General features: G+C 57.2%; 1 protein-coding gene and 1 long non-coding RNA gene across 2 annotated transcripts in view; both read left to right on the plus strand.

Annotated features, from left to right (window-relative positions):
- The window catches only part of CMIP (c-Maf inducing protein), a 228954-nt gene extending 218407 nt beyond the window's left edge, over positions 1-10547 (plus strand). The window contains exons 15-21 of the mRNA XM_025860400.2: positions 58-174; positions 1766-1906; positions 2642-2689; positions 3802-3948; positions 4776-4881; positions 6404-6474; positions 8545-10547. Of these exons, the coding sequence (XP_025716185.1) occupies positions 58-174; positions 1766-1906; positions 2642-2689; positions 3802-3948; positions 4776-4881; positions 6404-6474; positions 8545-8598 (684 nt within the window). The 3' untranslated portion in view covers positions 8599-10547. The remainder of the gene's footprint in view (positions 1-57; positions 175-1765; positions 1907-2641; positions 2690-3801; positions 3949-4775; positions 4882-6403; positions 6475-8544) is intronic.
- A 7131-nt stretch (positions 10548-17678) lies between these two features.
- The window catches only part of LOC112814841 (uncharacterized), a 21358-nt gene continuing 19084 nt past the window's right edge, over positions 17679-19952 (plus strand). Inside the window, exon 1 of the long non-coding RNA XR_012375201.1 lies at positions 17679-18138. This is a non-coding gene — a long non-coding RNA (uncharacterized lncRNA). The remainder of the gene's footprint in view (positions 18139-19952) is intronic.

Here is a 19952-nt window from a genome sequence, read left to right on the forward strand (position 1 = left end):
TGGGGCCCCAGCCCCACGGTGGCCCCTGCTCTTCACACGGGCCGTCTCCCCTTGCAGGTGCACATCCTCATGGGCTCCTGTTACAAGACCAAAAAATTCCTGCTCTCCCTGGCGGAAAACAAGCTGGGCCCCTGCATGCTCCTGGCGCTGAGGGGGAACCAGACCATGGTGGAGGTAAGGAGCCGGTCCGCGTCCCTGGCCAGGCCACTGTCTGTCTGGGCCTTCGTCCTCGTTGGCTGAGCGCCTTGCAGGAGCCCAGAGCTGTGAGCGCAGCTGGAGCACAGCTCCCGCTGAGGTGTGGCCCCGGCCTGCCCTGAGCCTCGCGCGAGCCTGCCCCCGCGAGTTACCTATTTCACTTGTCATCTGTGTTGACCTGAGGGATCAGGGGAGATTTCTCTTCCATTTGTCTATTGCTGTGTAACAGAGCACCCCAACGGGGGCTTAAAATAGTGATACTTATTTGGCTCACGGATCTTGGGGTGACTGGGCCCACCTGACAGGGTTCTCGCTCTGCGTCTCGTGGGGAGGCCGGAGCAGCTGGGGCCCCGGGCCTGTCTCCACGCAGCAGTCTGGGCCGCGGTCTCCCCACTCACCAGGGAGCACACGGCTGGCCCAGTTCCTGTCTGCCTCCTCCCAAAGTCCGCAGAAGCCTGAGGCTCGCGGAGCCGCTGTCCAAAGGCAGGCAGGCAGGAGCGGTCTTGCTCTTCCTCACGCGCCTCCCCAGTCCCCCTGATGTCACTGTGCCACATTCTGCTGGGAGAAGTGCCAGCCCCTCGTCCGGGGCTGGGGCTGCGAACACCTCGTAGTGGGAAGAGCGTCCCGAGATTGTGAGCCCCAGAGCGTCTTCCCTGCCAGTGAGCGTTGCAGTGAGATCTGGGGGCGAGGAGTTCACAGCAAGGCAGGAGCAGAGCGTCCAGGCCAGGCCCTGCGGCAGGAGGCGTGGCGTGAGAACAGGGAGGAGGCCAGCATGGCTGGGTCGAGGGGCAAGAGACTGGGGACTCGGGTGGGTGCGCCCGGAAAGCCTGCGAGGCGCCCGCAGGCCCTGGTCAGGATCTTGGAGGTTGGGTCCAGATGCTTGTGCAGGGGACTTGCAGGGACTGGGGGGTGGGGGTGGAGCCGGGAGGCAGGTGAGCCATGCTCTGAGGGCCTGGGCCAGGTGGGCTGTCCTTGGGAGGGGAGGAGTCATCAGGAAGGAATCGAGGCAGGGCTGCCTTCGCATGAAGCCCGGGCTCCCAGGCAGGAGGGCTGGGAAGAGTGACACCGCAGCCGCCCGAAGGTCCAGGAGGCAGGATGTGGCAGGTGGTCCCCAGGGCTCCAGTTTAACTCAGTGAGCATGTCTTGAGCCCCAGCCGTGGGCCAGGCAAGGGGGGAAATCTAGGGATGGAAAGAAGTGTCCAGTCTTGGGGGCTCTCTCCCAGCCCTTCAGGTCCTAGCATGCATCCTTTCTCCGTGCATTTGCCAAGGGCCTGCTCTGTGCTCAGCTGAGTGGGCATGAATGTTCCCATTGTATGGATGGGAAGCTGCAGATGGTGACTTGCCCAATATCACACAGCCGGAAAGGCAGAGAGGGGAGAGCACGGTGGCTCGTTTTCAGGATGAGATTTTGAGGTGCATAGAGCACGCCGAGCTTATCCATAGACCCCTGTCCCCTGGTGCGCGGGGCTATTGGCCCAGGCTGAGGGGGTTTGGCCCTCTGTGCCTGTAAGGAGCAGCCCTGCCCGGAGTCTCGGGCTGGCTGTAAGGTGCCTTCCCTGCTCTTGGGCAGATCCTGTGCCTGATGCTGGAATACAACATCATCGACAACAACGACACCCAGCTGCAGATCATCTCAACCCTGGAGAGCACAGGCGTGGGCAAGCGCATGTACGAGCAGCTGTGTGACCGGCAGCGGGAGCTCAAGGAGCTGGTGAGTCCACAGCCCGGCTCCGCGGCTCCAGAGCTGGGCCAGCCAGAGAGCACAGCTGGGGTGCGGTGGGGGCAGAGCCCAGGACCACTGCACCTGCACGGGCCTCTGTCCCAGTGAGTCCTCCTCCAGACTCAGAGCTAAGTCGGGACTACCACCTGCCACTTTCCAGACGATCACAGAGAGGGCAAGTCAGTGGCCCACAGGCACAAAGCTCCTCCTCGGCCGTGCCAGGAATGCGTCCCCATCCCCAGCGTCATGTACGCCAGTTACTGTCACCACCACCCCCCCACATTAGCCATGTGTCTTAGGCCCTTCCTTAAGGGCACCAGGGCTGTACTTCAGAGTGGCAACAGACTCATGCCCCTGGTCCCCTGGAGCAGCTCTCACCCAGTGGCTGATAGGGGAGGGTGTGTAAATACCCCTGCTCCCTCTCCACGCAGGTGGGACACCTCTGAGACATGACCCAGAGGCCCCCAGCGGTAGCTGTACGAGAACTCCTTCCTGAAGGGGCTTCGCTGTCTCCCTTCCCCCGCTGGTGTTTCTTGGGATCCCCTCTCTAATAAACCAACTCCACCCCAACCTTGTCTTAGGGTCTGCCCCGAGAACAAGACCACCATGTTGTTGCCTTGTACCACCCAGAAATGAACCTGGCGCTGTGTGTGATGTTAATGGAGGGGGTGCAGGATGGAGGCTCAGGGGAAAGAATGGGTCGTAATCTGTCTGTTTCTGTTGCAGCAAAGGAAAGGCGGGCCCACTAGGCTAACACTGCCCTCCAAGTCCACAGTGAGTTGGTTTCAATCTTCTGTGGGGCCGGGTGGAGGAAGGAAGGTGTTTAGGCCTCCCCACTGGGGAACAGCAGTGTCTGGTGGAGGCAAACAAGAACAACGTAGTATTTGACAGGCCAGCTTTTCCAGCAGGGAACCAGGGTGCAGGAAACCAAACATGATGAAGATTATTGTTGATATTAATGTTAATATGTTACCAGTTAGTAATAGTAATAACAGCTAATATCCATGGAGCATATATGTATCAGATACTGGGTTATGAGTTCATTTTATCACCACAATAGCACTATGAAGTTGGTGCCTTTTTCCAGCCCCATTAACAAGTCTTCAGGGATCTCAGTTCCTTCTGTCCTGCTGCCTCGCTGTCCTTGGCATGAGACTTCCACCTCATGGTCCGAAAAGACTGCTCAAGCTCTAGCCATCATGTCTGCATTCAAACCAGCAGAAGGAGGAGGAGCAAAGAACATGCCCTTTCCCTTTCAGGACTTGCCTGAAAGTTCTAGTGGACACATCTCCCTGTATACCATTGTCCAGGTTCAGCACATGGCCGCACCTGGCTGCGAGATTAGCCTTAATTCAGGGCAGTTGTGTGACTGCTGAAACTCCAGGATTCAGTCGCTAAGGTGGAAGGGAGAACGGATATTACCCTCGGTGACCTCATAGTCTAGTGCTCACCCCATATGCATTGATCTACACAGGCCTTAGAGTTGGGGGGACCTCAGTGTTCACAGATGGGAAATGGCACAAGCTGCTGCCTGGGAGGGTGAGTTGGCCAGGCACACACGGACGCGCGCACGCACACGCACCCGTGGGAAGGACGTGGCCTCAGAACACCCCAGTTGGTGATTCAGGGCGTGACTCACAGCACTGGAGGCTTTCTCCCTCACCCACAGGGACGTGGAAGCAGCCTTTCCCTCCCCGACAGCCCCCTCGGCCCAGCCCCTCCCCCCGAGCCACAGCGTCACACCACCTCCTGGGGCTGAGCTGCCCCCAGCTGTAGCTCTCTGCGGGGCAGGGGAGGGGAGGTGGGGAGGGGAGTACGACGGGGTCTCAGGAGCTGCTCGCGGCCCGAGGCCTTCCCCGACACCCCACCTGCCCGTCTGTTTGCAGGATGCCGACTTGGCTCGTTTGCTGAGCTCCGGCTCTTTCGGGAACCTGGAGAACCTCAGTCTGGCCTTCACCAACGTAACCAGTGCCTGCGCTGAGCACCTCATCAAACTGCCTTCTCTCAAGCAGCTCAACCTGTGGTCCACTCAGGTGCACACTGCTTGCCTGCTCCCTGCTCCGTGCTCCCACCCACTCCCCACATCCCGCACCTGCACCCGCCTTCACGCCCCCGTGCACCCCTGCTCTGCTCCTGCTTTAGCACCCTCCTCCGTGGCTGGCCTTCCTGCCCAGAGCCCGTGGCCCCGTCTCCTGATTACCACACCCCCTCCCCCCACTCAGCACCCACTCCCGAGGGCAGAGGAGGTTTAGGATCTCATGAAGCCCAGTGGCCCATTTCACAGGTGCAGTTGCTGAGGCCCAGGTCAGGGATGTGCTGGGCAAAGTCTTAGAAGCCCTGAGAGGCAGGGCTGAGATGTGGGCTGGTCTCACACATCTGCCTGGGGAGCACACGGGCAGCTCGTGGGTCTTTTTGTTGTAATAACCACAGCACATGGCTGCTTGCTGCCCGTGCTCAGGATCATTTGCACTGTTGAGCACCTCCCGTGGATCAGTGCATGTGGTCCCCACACCACCCCTGGGATGGTTAGGCTCCACCGGGACCCTCGTTTTTCAGGGGAGAAACCAGGGTGTTCCTGGCCGTCTGCCTTCCAGGCCCATCCCACCCCGTCCCACTGTCCTGCCCGGGGAAAGCTGCTTTGGTCCCCACATCCCACCAGCAGAAGCTGGACTCAAACCCAGGTCACAAGAAGCACTGAGTCCTTGGAGAGAAGCGAGAGCAGCAGACCCCTAGGGCTTGGAAGGCCGTGGCTCTGTCCCCATCGCCTTCCTCCACTGCTACCCCAGCTTTAAGGTCATTTCCCCGGGTGCCTGGGGGAGGCTGGTGGAGCCCCAGGGCTGAGAGGTTCTCTGCTCCACAGTTTGGAGACGCCGGCCTGAGGCTCCTGTCGGAACACCTCACCATGCTTCAGGTGCTGAACCTGTGCGAGACGCCCGTCACCGACGCCGGCCTGCTGGCCCTCAGCTGTGAGTCCCGAGGGGGCTGCCAGAGTGGGGGAGGGCCTGCTGCGTGCGTGCGTGCGTGCGTGCATTCAGCAGACCTCGGCTAAGCATGGACTGTGCCCTGCACTGTGCTGTGTGCTGGGTTATATTCATTCAACACGTCTTCACTGAGCACCTGCTGGGCACCAGGCACCATTCTAGGTGCTAGGAACAATACAGGAGGGGAAATATCCCTGCCCTCGGGGAGCTTATGTTCTAGAAAAGAAAGGGAAAATGAGTACCCATACCCTCCAGATACTTGTCTGAGGAAGCAGGTTCAAGGAAAGTAGGACGCTGTTGCCCTAACCAGTGACAGCCATCCCCTGGGGTTGGAGGGGCAAATTCTCAGATCCTGCCCCAGACCTGCTGACTCAGAAACTGCATTTTAACAAGGTGCCCAGGTGATCCCTGTCCGCTGTTCAGGTTTGAGAAGCGTCGCCCTAATAGAAGGGGTGCCTGGGTGCCTGAGTCGGTCGAGCATCCAACTCTTGGTTTAGGCTCAGATCATGATCTCATGGGTCGTGGGATCGATCCCCGCGTCGGGCTCTACACTCGGCCAGGAGTCTGCTTGAGCTTCTCTCCCTCTGCCCCTCCCCCTCCTCGTACATGCGTTGTCTCTCTAAAGTAAATCAATCTTCTAAGTATGTATACACACACGTTCACACTCAGGGAACTCAGGAATGCTGATTCCTGTACCCCGACCCTTATCTCCCGGACTAAACTCTTGGGTGCTAAGCCTGAGAATTTGCCCTTCCCATTTCTGACCCCCTGGTTTGGACCAGAGGCCCCATACCTTGGCTGGGAGGAATCGAGGAAGGCTTCCCAGGGAGGTGGCCGGATCTGGGTGGACAAGGTACACAGGTAGGAAGTGGCCGAGGAGGGGTTTGCTGGGCAGTGGCCATGGCTCCTGCCAGGTTATTGGCAAATTCCGGATGGCTTGGGCAGGGTGGGGACAGGAGACGGGAGGAATGGAGGGCAGGGAAGACGAGATTTGGCGACATTTCTGTACAAACGCGCTTCTTGGACCCTGTCACTGGAGTCTCACTGTCCCTGGCTCCGCGCCCCTAGGAGTGGAGCCGAGCATCACGTCGCTAACGAGCGGCTCCGGACCAAACCAGAGTTTGAGACCTGCTTTCAAGAAGTTGGGGCCTGGCTCAGCCCTGCCGGGAGAGCTTGCAGAGTTCCCCTGGAGGACGGGCTGGGCCTGGCCCCCTGGGGCTGATCTGCAGGGCGGCAGGCAAGCTCTGGGGACATTTGGGGTACAGGCAGTGGAGGCAGGCTCTGAGAGCAGGGAGAGGGCATAGGCCCAGGCCAGCGCGTGCCCAAAACGGACTTTCCGACTCGTGGGCCCCGGCCGTGCCCCTGAAACTCCACTTCTCCCACCCTGTCTCCTCATCAGGGGCCTCGGCCCTGACAGTCAGTCCCCCAGCTTGACTGCCCCATACCTGCAGCTACCCTGGTGGGGGCCTCACCGACTCCATGACTGGGTCTGTCTGTCCTTGTACAGCCATGAAGAGTCTCTGCAGCTTAAACATGAACAGCACCAAGCTCTCGGCTGACACCTATGAAGATCTGAAGGTAATTCCTTGCTCCCTCCCTCCCTCCTTCCCTCCTTTCTTCTCTCCTTCCTTCCTTCCATCCATCCACCAGCATCTAGATACTGGTGCTTCGCCCTCATGGAGCTTATGCTCCAGCAGGAAAGTCGGTAAATGGAATAATGGCAGGTTGAAAGGAGTGATAAAGAGGAAGCCAGCAGAGAATGGGTAGATTGGAAGTAGGGATGGTCCTTTTGAAGCAGAGGCTGCATAAGCTGAGACCTGAAAGATAAGCCACAGATGCAGAGGGTGAGAGGAAAAGCAAGTGCAGAGGTCCCAAGGCAGAAAGGGTTGGCATGAACTGACTGTGGCAGATACGACTAGAGAGTACGAATAGACCGGGGCCAGACTGAATTAAGGCCTCAGAGGTCACAGAAGGGCTCCGGATTTCGTCCACATCCAGTAGAAAGCTTTCAGAGGCTCTAAGCGATGTAGTGAGTTTTGCTTGTAAATGCTTATTCTGGCCGTTACCAGGAAAACTGATTTTTTTGCGGGGGCCGGAGGTAGTGCCAGCAAGAGTAGAAACAGGAAGCACATTTATGGGGCTGGTGCAATCTCGCAGATAAGAGCCTGGACTGGCAGCCTGGGCCAGGTTGGCGAGATAAAATTGGGGAAAGGAAAAAGGATCTGAGTGGGGAAAGGCGGGACACATTTTGTTTGTAAAACAGGTCTTGGGGGTTGGGGAAGCTGGGCCTTCAGCAGCCTCCTGCCCCCGTCTCCCTGGGCCCGGTACCCTCTGCCCCCGAAGGAGTGAGCGGGGCTGCAGTTAGCCAGTGCCAAGGACGCCGGAAGGGCTGGGCCAGGTGGCCAGACGGTACCACCAGCCCACTGGCACCTTCACACGCTGGAAGCCCCTCGGAGGGAGTTCTCACCAGCACGGACCCCACTGCCAAAGATTGCCCCTGAAACTTAAAGGAACCCAGATCCAGACACTGCAACCAAGCAGCAAAAGGGTGTATATAGTCAGCCACCTGTGAGAAAAGCCACTTTCATGCATTCGAGAGGCAGGCGGGCAAGGCCCCCCAGATCACTGCCCCGTCCAGGAGAACCTGGAGACCACGTCCCTGTGTTGCAGTCTCCTGATTTGGAGAGGCTGGCTTAAAGGGTTTTTTACAGTGCTGCAGGGTGACCGCAGGCCTCCCGTGTGTCACCTCTGCCTGGGGAGCGGGGGGCCGTGAGCCGGGCCCCAGCAGAGAAGCACCAAGGAGCTCTGTGCGCTCATGTGTACACATGCACGGTAGAAGGTCGCCCTGGCCGGGGTGCGCGGGCAAGTGGGAAGGGAGGGAGTATGGGGAGGAGAGCTGTTAGTCCTCTCTGTGCAGGGAAGGCTTGTGGAGAGAAAGCCAGCTGTTTATAAAAGAAGGGAGGAACTTGTCTAGGTAGCAGGGATGGAGAGCAGGAAGCGGCTCTGAGCAATAGCAGGTGGAATTGTCTGGGAGGATCTGACCGGGTGTCCTGAGGCAGGAGACTCTCCACGCCCCCCCCCCGCCCCGCCCAGTACCTGCCCTTACGGGGATCCCGTGATCCTGCTTCATACGCGTGCCCGATGGCTGGTAATGATGGGATGTAAGCAATAGGAAAAGGGAGAATAGTCCCCATCTGCAGAGCATACCGTCGGGTGTCGGACGCTGCGTGCTGTGCGTTAGGTACTCTGTCCTTAGCACCGTCCTGGGAGCGGAGGACTGGACCCCATTCGCTCCGCAGACATCTCCTGAGGCTCCCGGAGGCTGGAGGCTCTGCCCACGGTCCTGTGACCAGCAAGTGGCAGAGCTGGGGCTCACGGCCCGGGCTTCCCGCCTACAGAGCCAGGGATGCACATCCTCTCCGAGGAGCGGGGCGTGGAGTCCCCAGCAGCTGTCACCCGCGATCTCCGGGGCTGGGCACACCCCATGTGCTGTGTTCTCCCCGAGGTCACCTAGCTCTGAGCTCCAGGGAGCCCCCGGTGGCAAGTTGGGGGAGGGCAAGGCGGGACCCACAGCCACCGAGGCGGGGAGCCGGGCACCGCGGGGCCGGGTGCTGGAAGGGACCGGCTCCTTCTTTTGCTGCCCCACAGGCCAAGCTCCCCAATCTGAAGGAGGTGGACGTCCGCTACACGGAAGCCTGGTGAACCTCCCGGCTCGGCAGGAAGGCGTTTGCAGCTGCGACACACAACTCTTGACTAATAGCCGTAGAGCGCGGGTCCTGGGGTCCCACCCCCAGCGTCCGGGCTGTGAGATAGATGGGGGAGTCCTTCTGGGGCAGAGGGCGGAGGGGGGAGGGGGTGGGGAGGGGGGGCCGTAAGCACGCCCAGCCCCACCTAATTCTTTTAGCTTCGTAATTGGAAACCTTGACCTGATCTAAAATGGACTTTGTAGCAACCAGAGGAGCATCAGCGGGTCGGGGGAGGGTGTGGGGTGGGGGTGGGGGGCTTGGGGAGGGGGGACCCTTTGTGGATTTTCTTTGCCTTTGTGTTTAATGCTGTGTGGGAAAAGTCAACCCCGATGCCACCGTCACACGACCCCGATGGCCTCAAGGGCCGAGGAAGGATGCTTTCTTCCTCAAGAGGCTCCACCGAGAATTCGCCCCCAACCCCCCCACCCCCGCCATTGGGACAAGAAAGCCCAGACATGTCATCGCCCAGTCCTGTGTCCTCGCCATTGCTATGCAAAGTGATTCTTGTTGTACATAAGATTTAAATAATGCGCCTATTTAAGAAATGTTGACAAATTGCGGGTCTGGGACCTGCCTCTTATTTATGAAGTCTTTGACCCTCCCTCCCGCCCTCCCGCCCCGCCCGCCCCTGGCCTGTAGTACTGTACAAACCAGTCAGCTGTTGGGGTAGTGGTGGTAGTATTGTTTTTTTTTTAAAGGAAACCGACAAAAAAAAAAAAAAACCTCCTTGGAAAATTAATTGCTTTTTCGTAATGGATTCTGTATGCTACAGCTCGGCCGTCCGTCTGCCCGCCCGCCCGCCCGCCCGCCCCCACTGTGCATTTCCAAGTCCCAGCTGTCTCCCACTTGCTCACAGGTGGGGGTCCGGCTGGGGGGGGGCGGGAAGTGGGGTCCCCACGTTGTAGTCTTGCTCCCGCCAGGCCCCGGCGTTCTCCCAGACCCCTTTTACACGTGTGGGGGGTGCTGACCTGTCCCTCCCTGCCCCTGCCCCGGAGAGCTCCCATCTCTGGTGGCCTCTGCCGTCCCTGTCTCTGCCAAGACTGCGGCCCGCGGCCTCCCCGCCGTCCTGTGCTTCGCGTGGTCTCCTCATGCATGCCCGCTTCTTTGCATGGTCTCTTGGGAGAAGAGAGAGACGTCGCCTCCACCAGCCTGACTGCCCAGCCCGCCCCCCATGAATGTGACCACTGCAGCACAGACGCCCCTCTGTCCCCACCCCGGGCCCGAGGACAAACCAACCTCCGTTTCTTTTGTAAACAGTCGGCTTTTTCTTAACAAGCCCTCACTGTACAGAACAGCCCTTTTATGGTTTACTTGGGGTCCCCTCTCCCCGCCAGGCCCCCTTTTCTGTTGGTTTAGCACAAATACCGCCCCCTCCGGCACCTCCAGACCTAACCCCCAGTCAATGTAATTGTTTTATATATATTTAATCTTATTCAATGGAAACCATGCTTTTGTCGTTTTATACTTTGCTAGGTAGACTTTATTACCCCCCGACTATGCCCTCATTTTTTTAAAAAAGGAAAAAAAAAAAGAAATTGGGTTTCAGTCTTAATTCATTTTACGTGCCAGGTTTTATTTTGTGTGTGCGTGTGAGTGTGTTCTGTTTCGTGTTGGGTTGTTTTTTTTTTTTCCTGTTGTTGTCGTTTTCTGTTGTTTGGTTTTCTCTCCCCTCCAGTCCCATACTTTACAGCACTCTGGTGCAGGAAGAAGCAGAAGCAAAAACAAAAAAAACAAAAAAAACTTTAAAAAACTTTAAAAAAGGAAAAAAAAAAAAAAAGAACCGAGACATGCCACCTTTTCCCTTCGCACTGTTGCTTTTCCTGATGGTTAATACTACTGTCACGTAGCTGTGTTCAGAGATGTGAAATACTTTCAGGCAAAAATAAACTGTAAGTGACTCATTGACATCTGGCCTTTCTGTGTGGCTTCGAGGGAGCCTTTCGGTGGGGGTGGGAAAGGGACAAGACCCAGGCCCAGGTCAGGACTCCTGAGTGTCTGGGGGCTCCTCATCCATGGCGCTGTTGACATGTGGGGCCAGATCCCCCTTTGTCATGAGGTCCTTCTGGGCATCCTATGATGTCGTGTGGCACCCCAGCCTCCGCCGCCCGCTCCCAGTGTAACAACCCAAAACGTTTTGCCCCCAGGGGGACAAAATCACCCGCCAGGGGAAACCCCAGGCTGCCAATGTATGCATCAGGGCCTTTATGGCAGTTCTAATTTAGAACTTCTAGGACCAATGTGCCTTTCCTTCACCTGGGGGTCTTGAGAAAATGCAAATGCTGATTTCCAAAGTCTGGGGCGGGGCTTGAGACTCTGCCTTCCTAGGACCTCTGGGCAACACAGATGCCACTGGTTCATGGAAGCCGCTCCGAGTTCAACAGCCTAGAACCTTCCATCCAGCTGCCCCCTCACCCAGATGTCCCCAAGAGGCAATTCAGTGTGTCCGAGGAGAGACTTTATTTCCATCCCTCTCCCAAGTCACTTGCCTTCCAGGGTTTCCTCACCCAGCAGCAAGGGCGTTACCCCAGCCCAGTGGCCCCATCGCTCACCCCGCCCCACGTCCAGGCCACTGCCAGCCTTCAGAAGCCACTCCAGAATATTCCTGAGTCTCCTTACCCATCTGTACTTCCTCCTCCTTCACCCTAAGCCGGGCCCCTCATCTCTCTCCAGAAGACTGGAGCAGCACCCTCACCGCCTCCCGGGGTCCATCCTACACCACCTTCCTGCCCTCGCTCCCTGCCCTGCCTCTCCACGTCCCTGCTCCCCGTCCCTGCCCTCCTCGCTTCCAGAGGCCTCTCTACGCCCATTAAGTGACAGCCCAAGAACGTGATGGGGTATTAGCTGCTCCACCTCTGACCACACAGGGAAAGCAGGTGCCATGGGTGAGGATCAGGAGGGCCCTGGCTTCATGATGGCCAGCTCCGGTGGAGACATGCGTGTGCATGTGCAAGGCACTGCCACCTACCCCGTCGCCGATCCTTCCCATGCAGGGGGAGGGCCTGGCTCACACCAGTGCACATATCTACCAAATGCATGGGGTGGGGGGCGGTCCCTGCCAGTCATCCTGTCCGCAACCCTCCTCCTCACTCTGTTCTGCAGCACCTGGGATCCTCTGCCCACTGGCTTCTGGGGGAGCCTGGAGAATGCAGCCTACCTGGGGGAGGTCGGGAGGCTGGAAGAGAGAGGTCAAGGTGCTTCTTCCCCTGGGCATCCCAGCTTCACAGTAGCCTCCCTCCACGACTCCGGCCCTGGGAGTAATACCACTCTGACACCCCCCCGCCCCCGGCTCTTAGCCTGGTCGGACCTGCCCGCTCCTGCTAGCTTGGGAGCCCCACATCCTTTGACCTCACCAGCCTTGCAGGAGGCTGCGAGTCCAGCCAGTGCCCTCCCCTTGGCACGGCTGAGCCTCACTGTGTTCCCTTTTAACCCAGTGGCTTAAAACAACAAATGTATTCTCTCTTGCCTCTGGAGACCAGAAGTCCACAAAGTCAAGATGTCGGCAGGGTCGCACTCTCTCTGCGGAGAAGACTTTCCTTATCTCTTCCCACTCTTGGGGGCTCCGTGAGGCATTCCTGGTTGTGGCTGCGCTCCTCCAGCCTCTGCCTCTGTCTCACATGCCACACCCCTACCCCCCACCCCCACTTCTGCATCCAGTCTCCCTCTGCTTTCTCCTATCAGGACATCTGCCATTGGATTGAGGGCCCACCTGGATGACCCACGATGACCTCATGGACAGGTCCTTAAGGTGATCACATCTGCAAAGACTTTTTTTCCGAGTCAGGTCACAGTCACGTGCTCCAGGTGAATGCATCTTCTGGATTTGACCCACTAGAGGGCAAAGAAGGGGGTGAGATGAGCCGTGTTGCGTTCATCATACTTCCAAGTCTGGGATTCATCCTGAGGGCTGTGAATGATAAGGAGATTTAATTCTCTACTCATTCTCTAACAAAACACTTCCATAGCCCCTACCGTGTCCCAGGCAGGGAAACAAGGGTTTTGTCGGGCGTCTGAACTCATTGGCTCCTCCTGACAAGCCCATGAGGCAGGGATTAATAGGACCCCTCTCAACCAACGGGGAAGTGGCGGCCAGGAGAGGCTGGGCGTCTTGGTCAAGGTCGCACAGGGAGCAGGGCATCTGGGGAAGATCTTTGCACCGCTGGCTGGTGAATGGATGGGGCTGGGACCAGGGCAGGGACCATGTCGAGAAATGGATTCCAGAGGAGCTTAGGAGTAAAACTGCAGAACATGGTGATTGGTAGAGAGGCAAGACCAACAGGGAGTCAGGGATGCTGTTCGGTTTCTTGGCTGAATCCCCAAGGCAGGCTTCAAAGGGCCTGGAATTAGCACATCTACCTGACAGCAGTTCTCAAGGACAAGGAGGGCTGGTATGTCAGTGCCCCGGCTATCTCCCTCCTGCTCAGTGGGGGTGGAGAGCTCTGAGACCTGCTTTCCCTAGGGGTGCCTTCATGCACGGTCACCAGGTATGTCTGCCCAAACCCTAGCCAAGCTGGAAGCACTCTACAGCTGGGGGTCCCAGAAGCCACTGGCACCTGTGTTCAGAGCTGGAGGTGGTGGCTGACAGGAGCTTTGCTACACAGCCGGTAGGCAGAGAAACTGGAAAACATACCAGCTAAAGCTAAACACCTGCCCACCCTGTGACCCCAGAGCTCCGCTCCTGGGCATACACTCCAGAGAACCGAGTGCTCATGTCCCCCAAGAGACACAAACAAGAACGTTTATAGCCAAAAAACTGGAAGCAACCCAAATGTCCACTAAGAGGAGAATCAACAAAGCAGGGTAGTCACACGGCGGGACTGCGCACGGGTCCCCATCAACAGGAGAATGAATAAAGACACAGTGACATGGTCCTGTGATGGAATTCTGCAGGAAAGGACCAAAAGAGTCAACCATGGATACCCACGATGAAGTGAATTAATTGGACAGACGTGATGTGTGTGAAAGGAGCCAGGCATAAATGAGGGTTTGCCATCGGATCCCATTTACATGAAGTTCATGAGCAGGTACCAGGCATCTGTGATTATAGAGGTCAGAACAGTGGTTATTGGTAGTGCAGGGGTGGAATGTGCTATTGACAGGGAACTTTCTGGAGTGAGGAAAATGCCCTACGTCTTAATCAGCAGACACACGGATGTTTAAACATTCATGGAGCCCCACATTTCAGATTTATGTCATTTACTGCAGTGTTACACCCCCTTTTAAAGGTGGCATCAGGGGGCACCTGGGTGGCTCAGCTGGTTAAACGTCTGCTTTCGGCTCGGGTCATGATCCCAGGGTCCTGGGGATGGAGCCACATGTGGTTAGGCTCCCTGCTCCGGGACGGAATCTGCTTCTCCCTCTCCCTCTGCTCCTCTGCCCTGTTCGTGAGCTCTCTCTTTCTCTCTAAGTAAATAAAATCTTAAAAAAAAAAAAAAAAAGTGACATCAGGTGGACACAACTCAAATATCCACGACCAGTTAATAAATGTGGTAAATCCAGACAAGACTTGGGATGCACTATGGCTACACCCTCCAACATCGGTGAATCTTGAAAATGTGATGCTCGGTAAAGCAACCCAGACACAGAAGACCACATGTTTGATTCCATTTACAGGAACTATCCAAAATAGGCAGACCTATATAGAGAGAAAGCAGATTGGTATTTACTGGGGGCTAGGAAGCAACTGCTTAATGGCAATGGGGTTTTGTTTTGGGGTGATGAAAATTTTTTGCAACTAGAGAGAGGTGGTGATTGCACAATACTGTAATTGTTGTAAATGCCTCTTTAAAATGGTGTGTTACATGAATTTCGCCTCAATTTTTAAAAATGGCATCAAAAAAGCAGTTTTTAGAGGGAAGAGGGTGAGTGGTGCCAATGCCATCATGACTACTAGCCAAGCAGTACTTGCCCGTGCTCACCAAGTCGCCGCCTCAAAACACTCTACTGCCATCTGCTGGACAATTGTCATCGTAACTACTCAGACTCCCTTAAATGTGGCACGCTTGTGCCATGCACAACCTGCACAACTGTATAGCGTGGGACAGCTGACTTGGCTTCATTTTTCAGTGCAGTCTCTTCAGATTTGGATGGGGCCTTGCTGCTCTCCCCCCACCCACCCCCAGCCATGCCCTCACTAATGCTAAGCCAACCTCTCCCGGATTCGGCAGAGAGATGCCATCCACGTGGTTCCTGATCCTCTCACCCCTGCGTTGGGACCTGCCCTTGGGACACGCCTCCAGAAACGAAAGCCTCCCCAGAGCCCGTGTGGTCATCTTCACAGCAGCGGGAGGCTGAGGACCGGCTCGAGGGTCTCCAGCAAGCCCCTGGAAATTGGTCTCTTTGCCATTGGTGTCCCCTCTCAAGGTCATGGTAGGAACAACAAGCTGTTTCTCGAAAACGCCAGGCTGTGTCTCCTCTCTGATGTGCCAGGGAGGAGAAGGGGCTGTCAGAACCCGTGGGGACGGGGCCGCATATATCCACACGCCATGGCCGTCGCCTCGGGGGCTCCCCCTAACAATGGCCATAGCGGATCTGCTGAGGTGGGAGGGGGGGTCAGTGATTCTCTCATGGGTTTGTTTTTTTATGGATAGCAGTAATGCATCATAAGCTGCTCGTACCCCTGGAGTTCCCACGGTATCCGTCACGGGCATGGGGTTGGGGTCTGTCTCCCCGGGTGTTGGCTGTTCAAGACAAGTGTGTATTAGAGAAATAGAATACAAGCAACATATATAATATAAAATGTCCTCAGAGCCACAGTGTTTTTTAAGAAACAGGTAAAATTAATTTTAACAAAATATTTTTCTTACCCTAATAGACTGCAAATATCATTTCAATCGTGTAATCAATATAAAACTTACTGAGATAGTTCAGATCCTTTTTTTTTTTTTTGTACGAAGTCTTCTGTGTATTTTGCATTTCCGGCACATCTCAGCTGGGACCAGTCACACACAACTCAAGCGCTCAATAGCAGCCATATTTGGCCAGTGGCTCTCATAGGGACAGCACAGTTCTAGAATTCCTATAAACCCGGAGCCGGGGAAGTGGAGAGTAGCAAGGGTACAGGACTTGAAATAGCCTAACACCCCGATAAAATGGTTTTCACTTGGATGTGTGTATGGAGAGGCCACCTCAGAGCTGCCTGTGAGCGACCCTAAGCAGGAAAGTCTCTTGGGCACACCTTGAGGGGGAGGCCCTTGCAGAACCGACCTGCAGAGCTGCTGGGTTCAAGGGTCTAGCCCCCAGTCCCTCTGGGAAGCAAGCTTCTGTCCACTTTAACTGGTTTTTTAAAAGAATAGTATATTCATTTAAAAGAGAAAACTTGGTAGATCATAAGCTTGCATTTCTGTGGGATGGACGGATGGATGGATGGATGGATGGATGGAAAACCTCAATGTAAAAATTGGCCTTGAGCTGAAGACAATCACGTGTGTACCCCGGACAGCCAGGCCGCAGTCTCTCCCAGAGCTCTGTCCCTCATGAGATGTGGATCCCGACGGGGATCAGTGTCCTTCCTCCAGCTGGCTGTCAGCTCGCCAGGAGAGCGCCCTCTGCTCGCTTCCGTAGCCTTTCCCTTCATTCACTGAGCAACCGTGTTGCTTTGAACCTCGAAAACACTGTGCTAGGTGAAAGACGCCAGTCCCACAAGTCCACATATTCTAGGATTCCAATCATATGAAAGCCCAGAATAGGGACATCTATGGAGAAAGTCCACTACCGGTTGCTGAGGGCTGAGGAGCTGGGGAGCCAGGCAGGGGCACGGGATTTCATTCTGGAGTGATGAAAATGTTCTCCCGTGCCTGTGGTGTTTTCGGAACAACACTGTAAGTGTACTAAAAACCACCCAACTGTACACTTTACTTGGGTGGATTGTGTGGTCAGTGAATTATATCTCAATAAGGGTGTTTTGTTTTTCAATATTTTATTTATTTGAGAGACAGAGAAAGAGCAAGGGGAGGGGCAGAGGGAGAGAGAGAGAATGGGGAGCAGACTCCCCGCGGGGCCTGGAGCCCCATGCCAGGCTCGATCCCACCACCGGAAGATCATGACCTGAGCCGACATCTAGAGTAGGTGGCTCGACCAACTGAGCCACCTGGGCGTCTCTCAATGAGGCTTTTTTTTTTTTTAATGCACTGAACACCTACTGTGTGCCAGGCACGCTGCAGACTCAGGAGTAAATAAAGCAAAGGTCATCCTCCACCCCATGCGGTCTGGAGGGGGAGGCAGCCACTAGACAACCCCACAAACCCCTTCTGACTGCGGTGGAGAGAGCCGAGGAAAGAGGCGCAGGCTGCTGGAACGAGCGCCTCCAAGAGGGGGCAGCACCGAGCTAACGTGCCCCCACCTTGAAGAGCCCCAGAGGACCAGCCCCTAGGGCAGGTGGAGCCGGTAACCGTCTTCCAGGCAGTGGCAAGACGCCGGGGCGGAGGCCCTGAGGCCGGGCCCCGCACCAGGGAGGAAGAAACTAGCAGAAGGGAGGAGGTGGAAGTGAGGGGCCTGAGCAGCAGGAGAGAGAGGCAAGGGGCGGAGGCAGAGTGGTGGGGGAGGGGTACAGGAGAATTTGGGAGTTGTTCACATACAAACCAGCCCCCCTCTGTTCTGGAGTGGACCGGAGGGAGGCAGACGGGAGCGTGGGAGAGCGGAGGAGGGAGGGGGTCGCGGCACATCGCCTCCCGCATTCCTATTAAAATGCCGTTCTCCCTAGGAGGGGGCTGCAGGTTAACGAAACGGGAAGTCAGGTCTGTTTAGCGGGCAGCGCGCGGAGAGCCAGTGGAGGACAAAGGGGCAGGGGCAAGCTGGCAGGCGGGCGAGACCTGGCGGGCCTGTGGCGGCCCGGACGGGACAGGTCAGAAGGCAGGGTGGCCGCGCCGACGCCTCCGCCGTCCCAGCTGCGGCAGATCGGGGCTGGGGCGGCGCCAGGCCGGCGGCTGGGGGCGGGAGGCGGCGTGCCCGGGCCTCGGGTCCATGACGTCAACGTTGCCATGGAGACCCCGGCTTCCCTCCGCACGCTTTGCCGCAGCTGCGGACCCCGGGGCTGGGGAGGCTTTGCAGGGTTGAGGGGAGCGGGAAGGACAGACCTGGGTCTCGCGGCTCCGCCCCCAGAGCGCGGCCCAGCGAGAGGGCAGGGTACCGAGACCCCGAGGGGTCCGGCCGCCCCGCAGCCTGCCCCCACCCCTGTCGCCCAGACACGGCTCCTTTCTTGCAGGGCTGGGAGATGCTTTGGCATAAAAGAGCCCGGGGTCCCGCCGCGGCCCTCCCCGACAGTAACATACCCAAGGGGGGCATGCTCCCTCTTAGCGACCTCCCCCGCCCTCCCACTCCTAGCTCCACTGTTGTGGGTCCAATGCTCCTTCCTTCGAGGAGCTTTTAGTGAGGGCCTCCTGGGGCCCTGCGGGTCCCCAGCGCTTTGTCAACTCCTGCAGCCCCCAGCACGACGCAGCGAGGGAGAAAGGGCATCGCGACGCGGCGGCCGCCCGGGGGCGCAGCACTCCGTGGAGCTCACGTAGGAAATGGGGTTCTCTTTGTCCCTCCACCTTGCTCAGTCCAATCTTTCCTTCCAGATTCGCAGAGACACCTTGGGGAGCCTACTGTCCGGGCGACTTGACTTCAGCCTCACCTCCAGATCCTCGTTCGTTTCTCTTCCCTCGTCCCGCTTCCAAGGGGTGAAGGTGGAAAGGGACGCCTGTCCCGTACTTGGCCGGTGTTGCCCTTGTCCTTGTCTGCTCACCGGTGCTTCTCCCGTTGGTCACGGGGGTGCTTACACTGTGGCACTTGGGAGGACTGGGAGGGGTGGGGGTGAGGCTCCCCCGCGACAGGGTCCCTCCAGCGCCCCCCCCCGGTTGCTAGTCGCCCACCTCCAGCTGCTTCCGGCTGGGGTCTCCTCACCCTGGGACCAACCTTTTCGGGATACGGGAACGCTCTCTTGGCCTTGCGTCCTTCCTGGGGTCCCTGTGACTCCCAGAAACTCAACACGTTCCTGACATGCCCTGGTCACCTCCCACCACCCTGGCACCTCTTACCAGTTCTCTTTTTCCTGATCTGGGCAGGCATAGCACGAAGACGGGCAATACCGGTGTTGCCTTGCAGGGATGGGGGCGGGGCGGGGGCGGACTGGAGACCTGGGGAGGGGAGCGTCTCTCTTTTCCTCCTCCCATCTTTTGTTGGTACTGGGATGATATGAGGGAAGGTGGGACCTTTGCAGCCACTTTGTAATAAGCCCTGGGGTCTGCTCCTCAGTATTCTTTCTCTAGAATGTGGGGAACTTACACCGGGATGATGATTTCAAGGCTGCTGGAGAAGTCCCACTTGACATCCTCTCACTTGACCCTCTCCTCGTCCATCCACGCACCTTGCAAACCTGCGTGCTGGTCACTCTGCTAAGTGCAGGGATCTAGCAGTGAACAAAGACCAAACCCCTCCCTGGGGGAGTCTATGTTCTGAGACAAGTCAGGCGACAAACAGAATTAATAAGAACAAGATGTAGTGTCTTAAAAGACAGGATGAGATGAGAAGAAAATGAATCCCAAAAGGAGAATGGAGAGAGGGGAGGAAAGGTGGCCAGGGAAGGCCTCACGGAGAAGGGGACATGTGGGCAAAGACCTGAAGGAGGAGACGGAGGAGCCAAGCGATATCGGGGTAAGGAGGGGGCAGAGCATTCCAGGCAGAGAGAACAGCCAGTACAAAGGCCCTGAGGTTGGAGCAGGGGAAGAATGTTAAAGGAAGAGGAGCTGGTGCAGCCAGAGCAGAGCCAGCCAAGTGGGGAGGAGAGGAGAGGCTGAGTCACCCGAGTCGACTGCCCGCTGCTTGGAGGCCGTGGGTCTCACTGATACTCTGCGTGCTTGTCCTAGCAGCTCAGCAGACAGGCTTCTGTCCCTGCTGCCAGTGGCCCCCTGCTGAGGGTCACAAATGCCCGCAGCGGGCAGGAGATTCCGCTGTCCCCAGTCTCCCTTCTGCACGTTGATGGCCCTCAGTCACAGCCAGCAGCCTTAGCATTTGCCCCCCACCCCGGGGGGGGGCAGTGGGAGGGTCTGTGGAGAGACAGAACCAGGCTTTTTCTGTCAGGCAGGCCTAACAGATTTGTGGGAGGATTGAGGGTGGTTTTCAGCAGGACAAAAGGAGGCTGGATGGGCTTCCGATGGGGAAGCTACTTCGAGGGAGGTGGCCAACCTCCTGACCAGCCCCCTAAGTCCCCTGGCCTGTCTCAGCAAGAAACATAGACTTCATGTTTAGAAAATGTTTCCTCGTTCATGTGACAGATATTTACATGGGTCTATTCCGTGAGGAACAGGTGGGGGGCTGGCTGGGGGGCTGGGTGGG

Source organism: Callorhinus ursinus, unplaced genomic scaffold (genome assembly GCF_003265705.2).
Source record: "Callorhinus ursinus isolate GAN/ISIS: 27379988/994484 unplaced genomic scaffold, GSC_fseal_2.0 scaffold46, whole genome shotgun sequence".
NCBI lineage: Eukaryota > Metazoa > Chordata > Mammalia > Carnivora > Otariidae > Callorhinus > Callorhinus ursinus.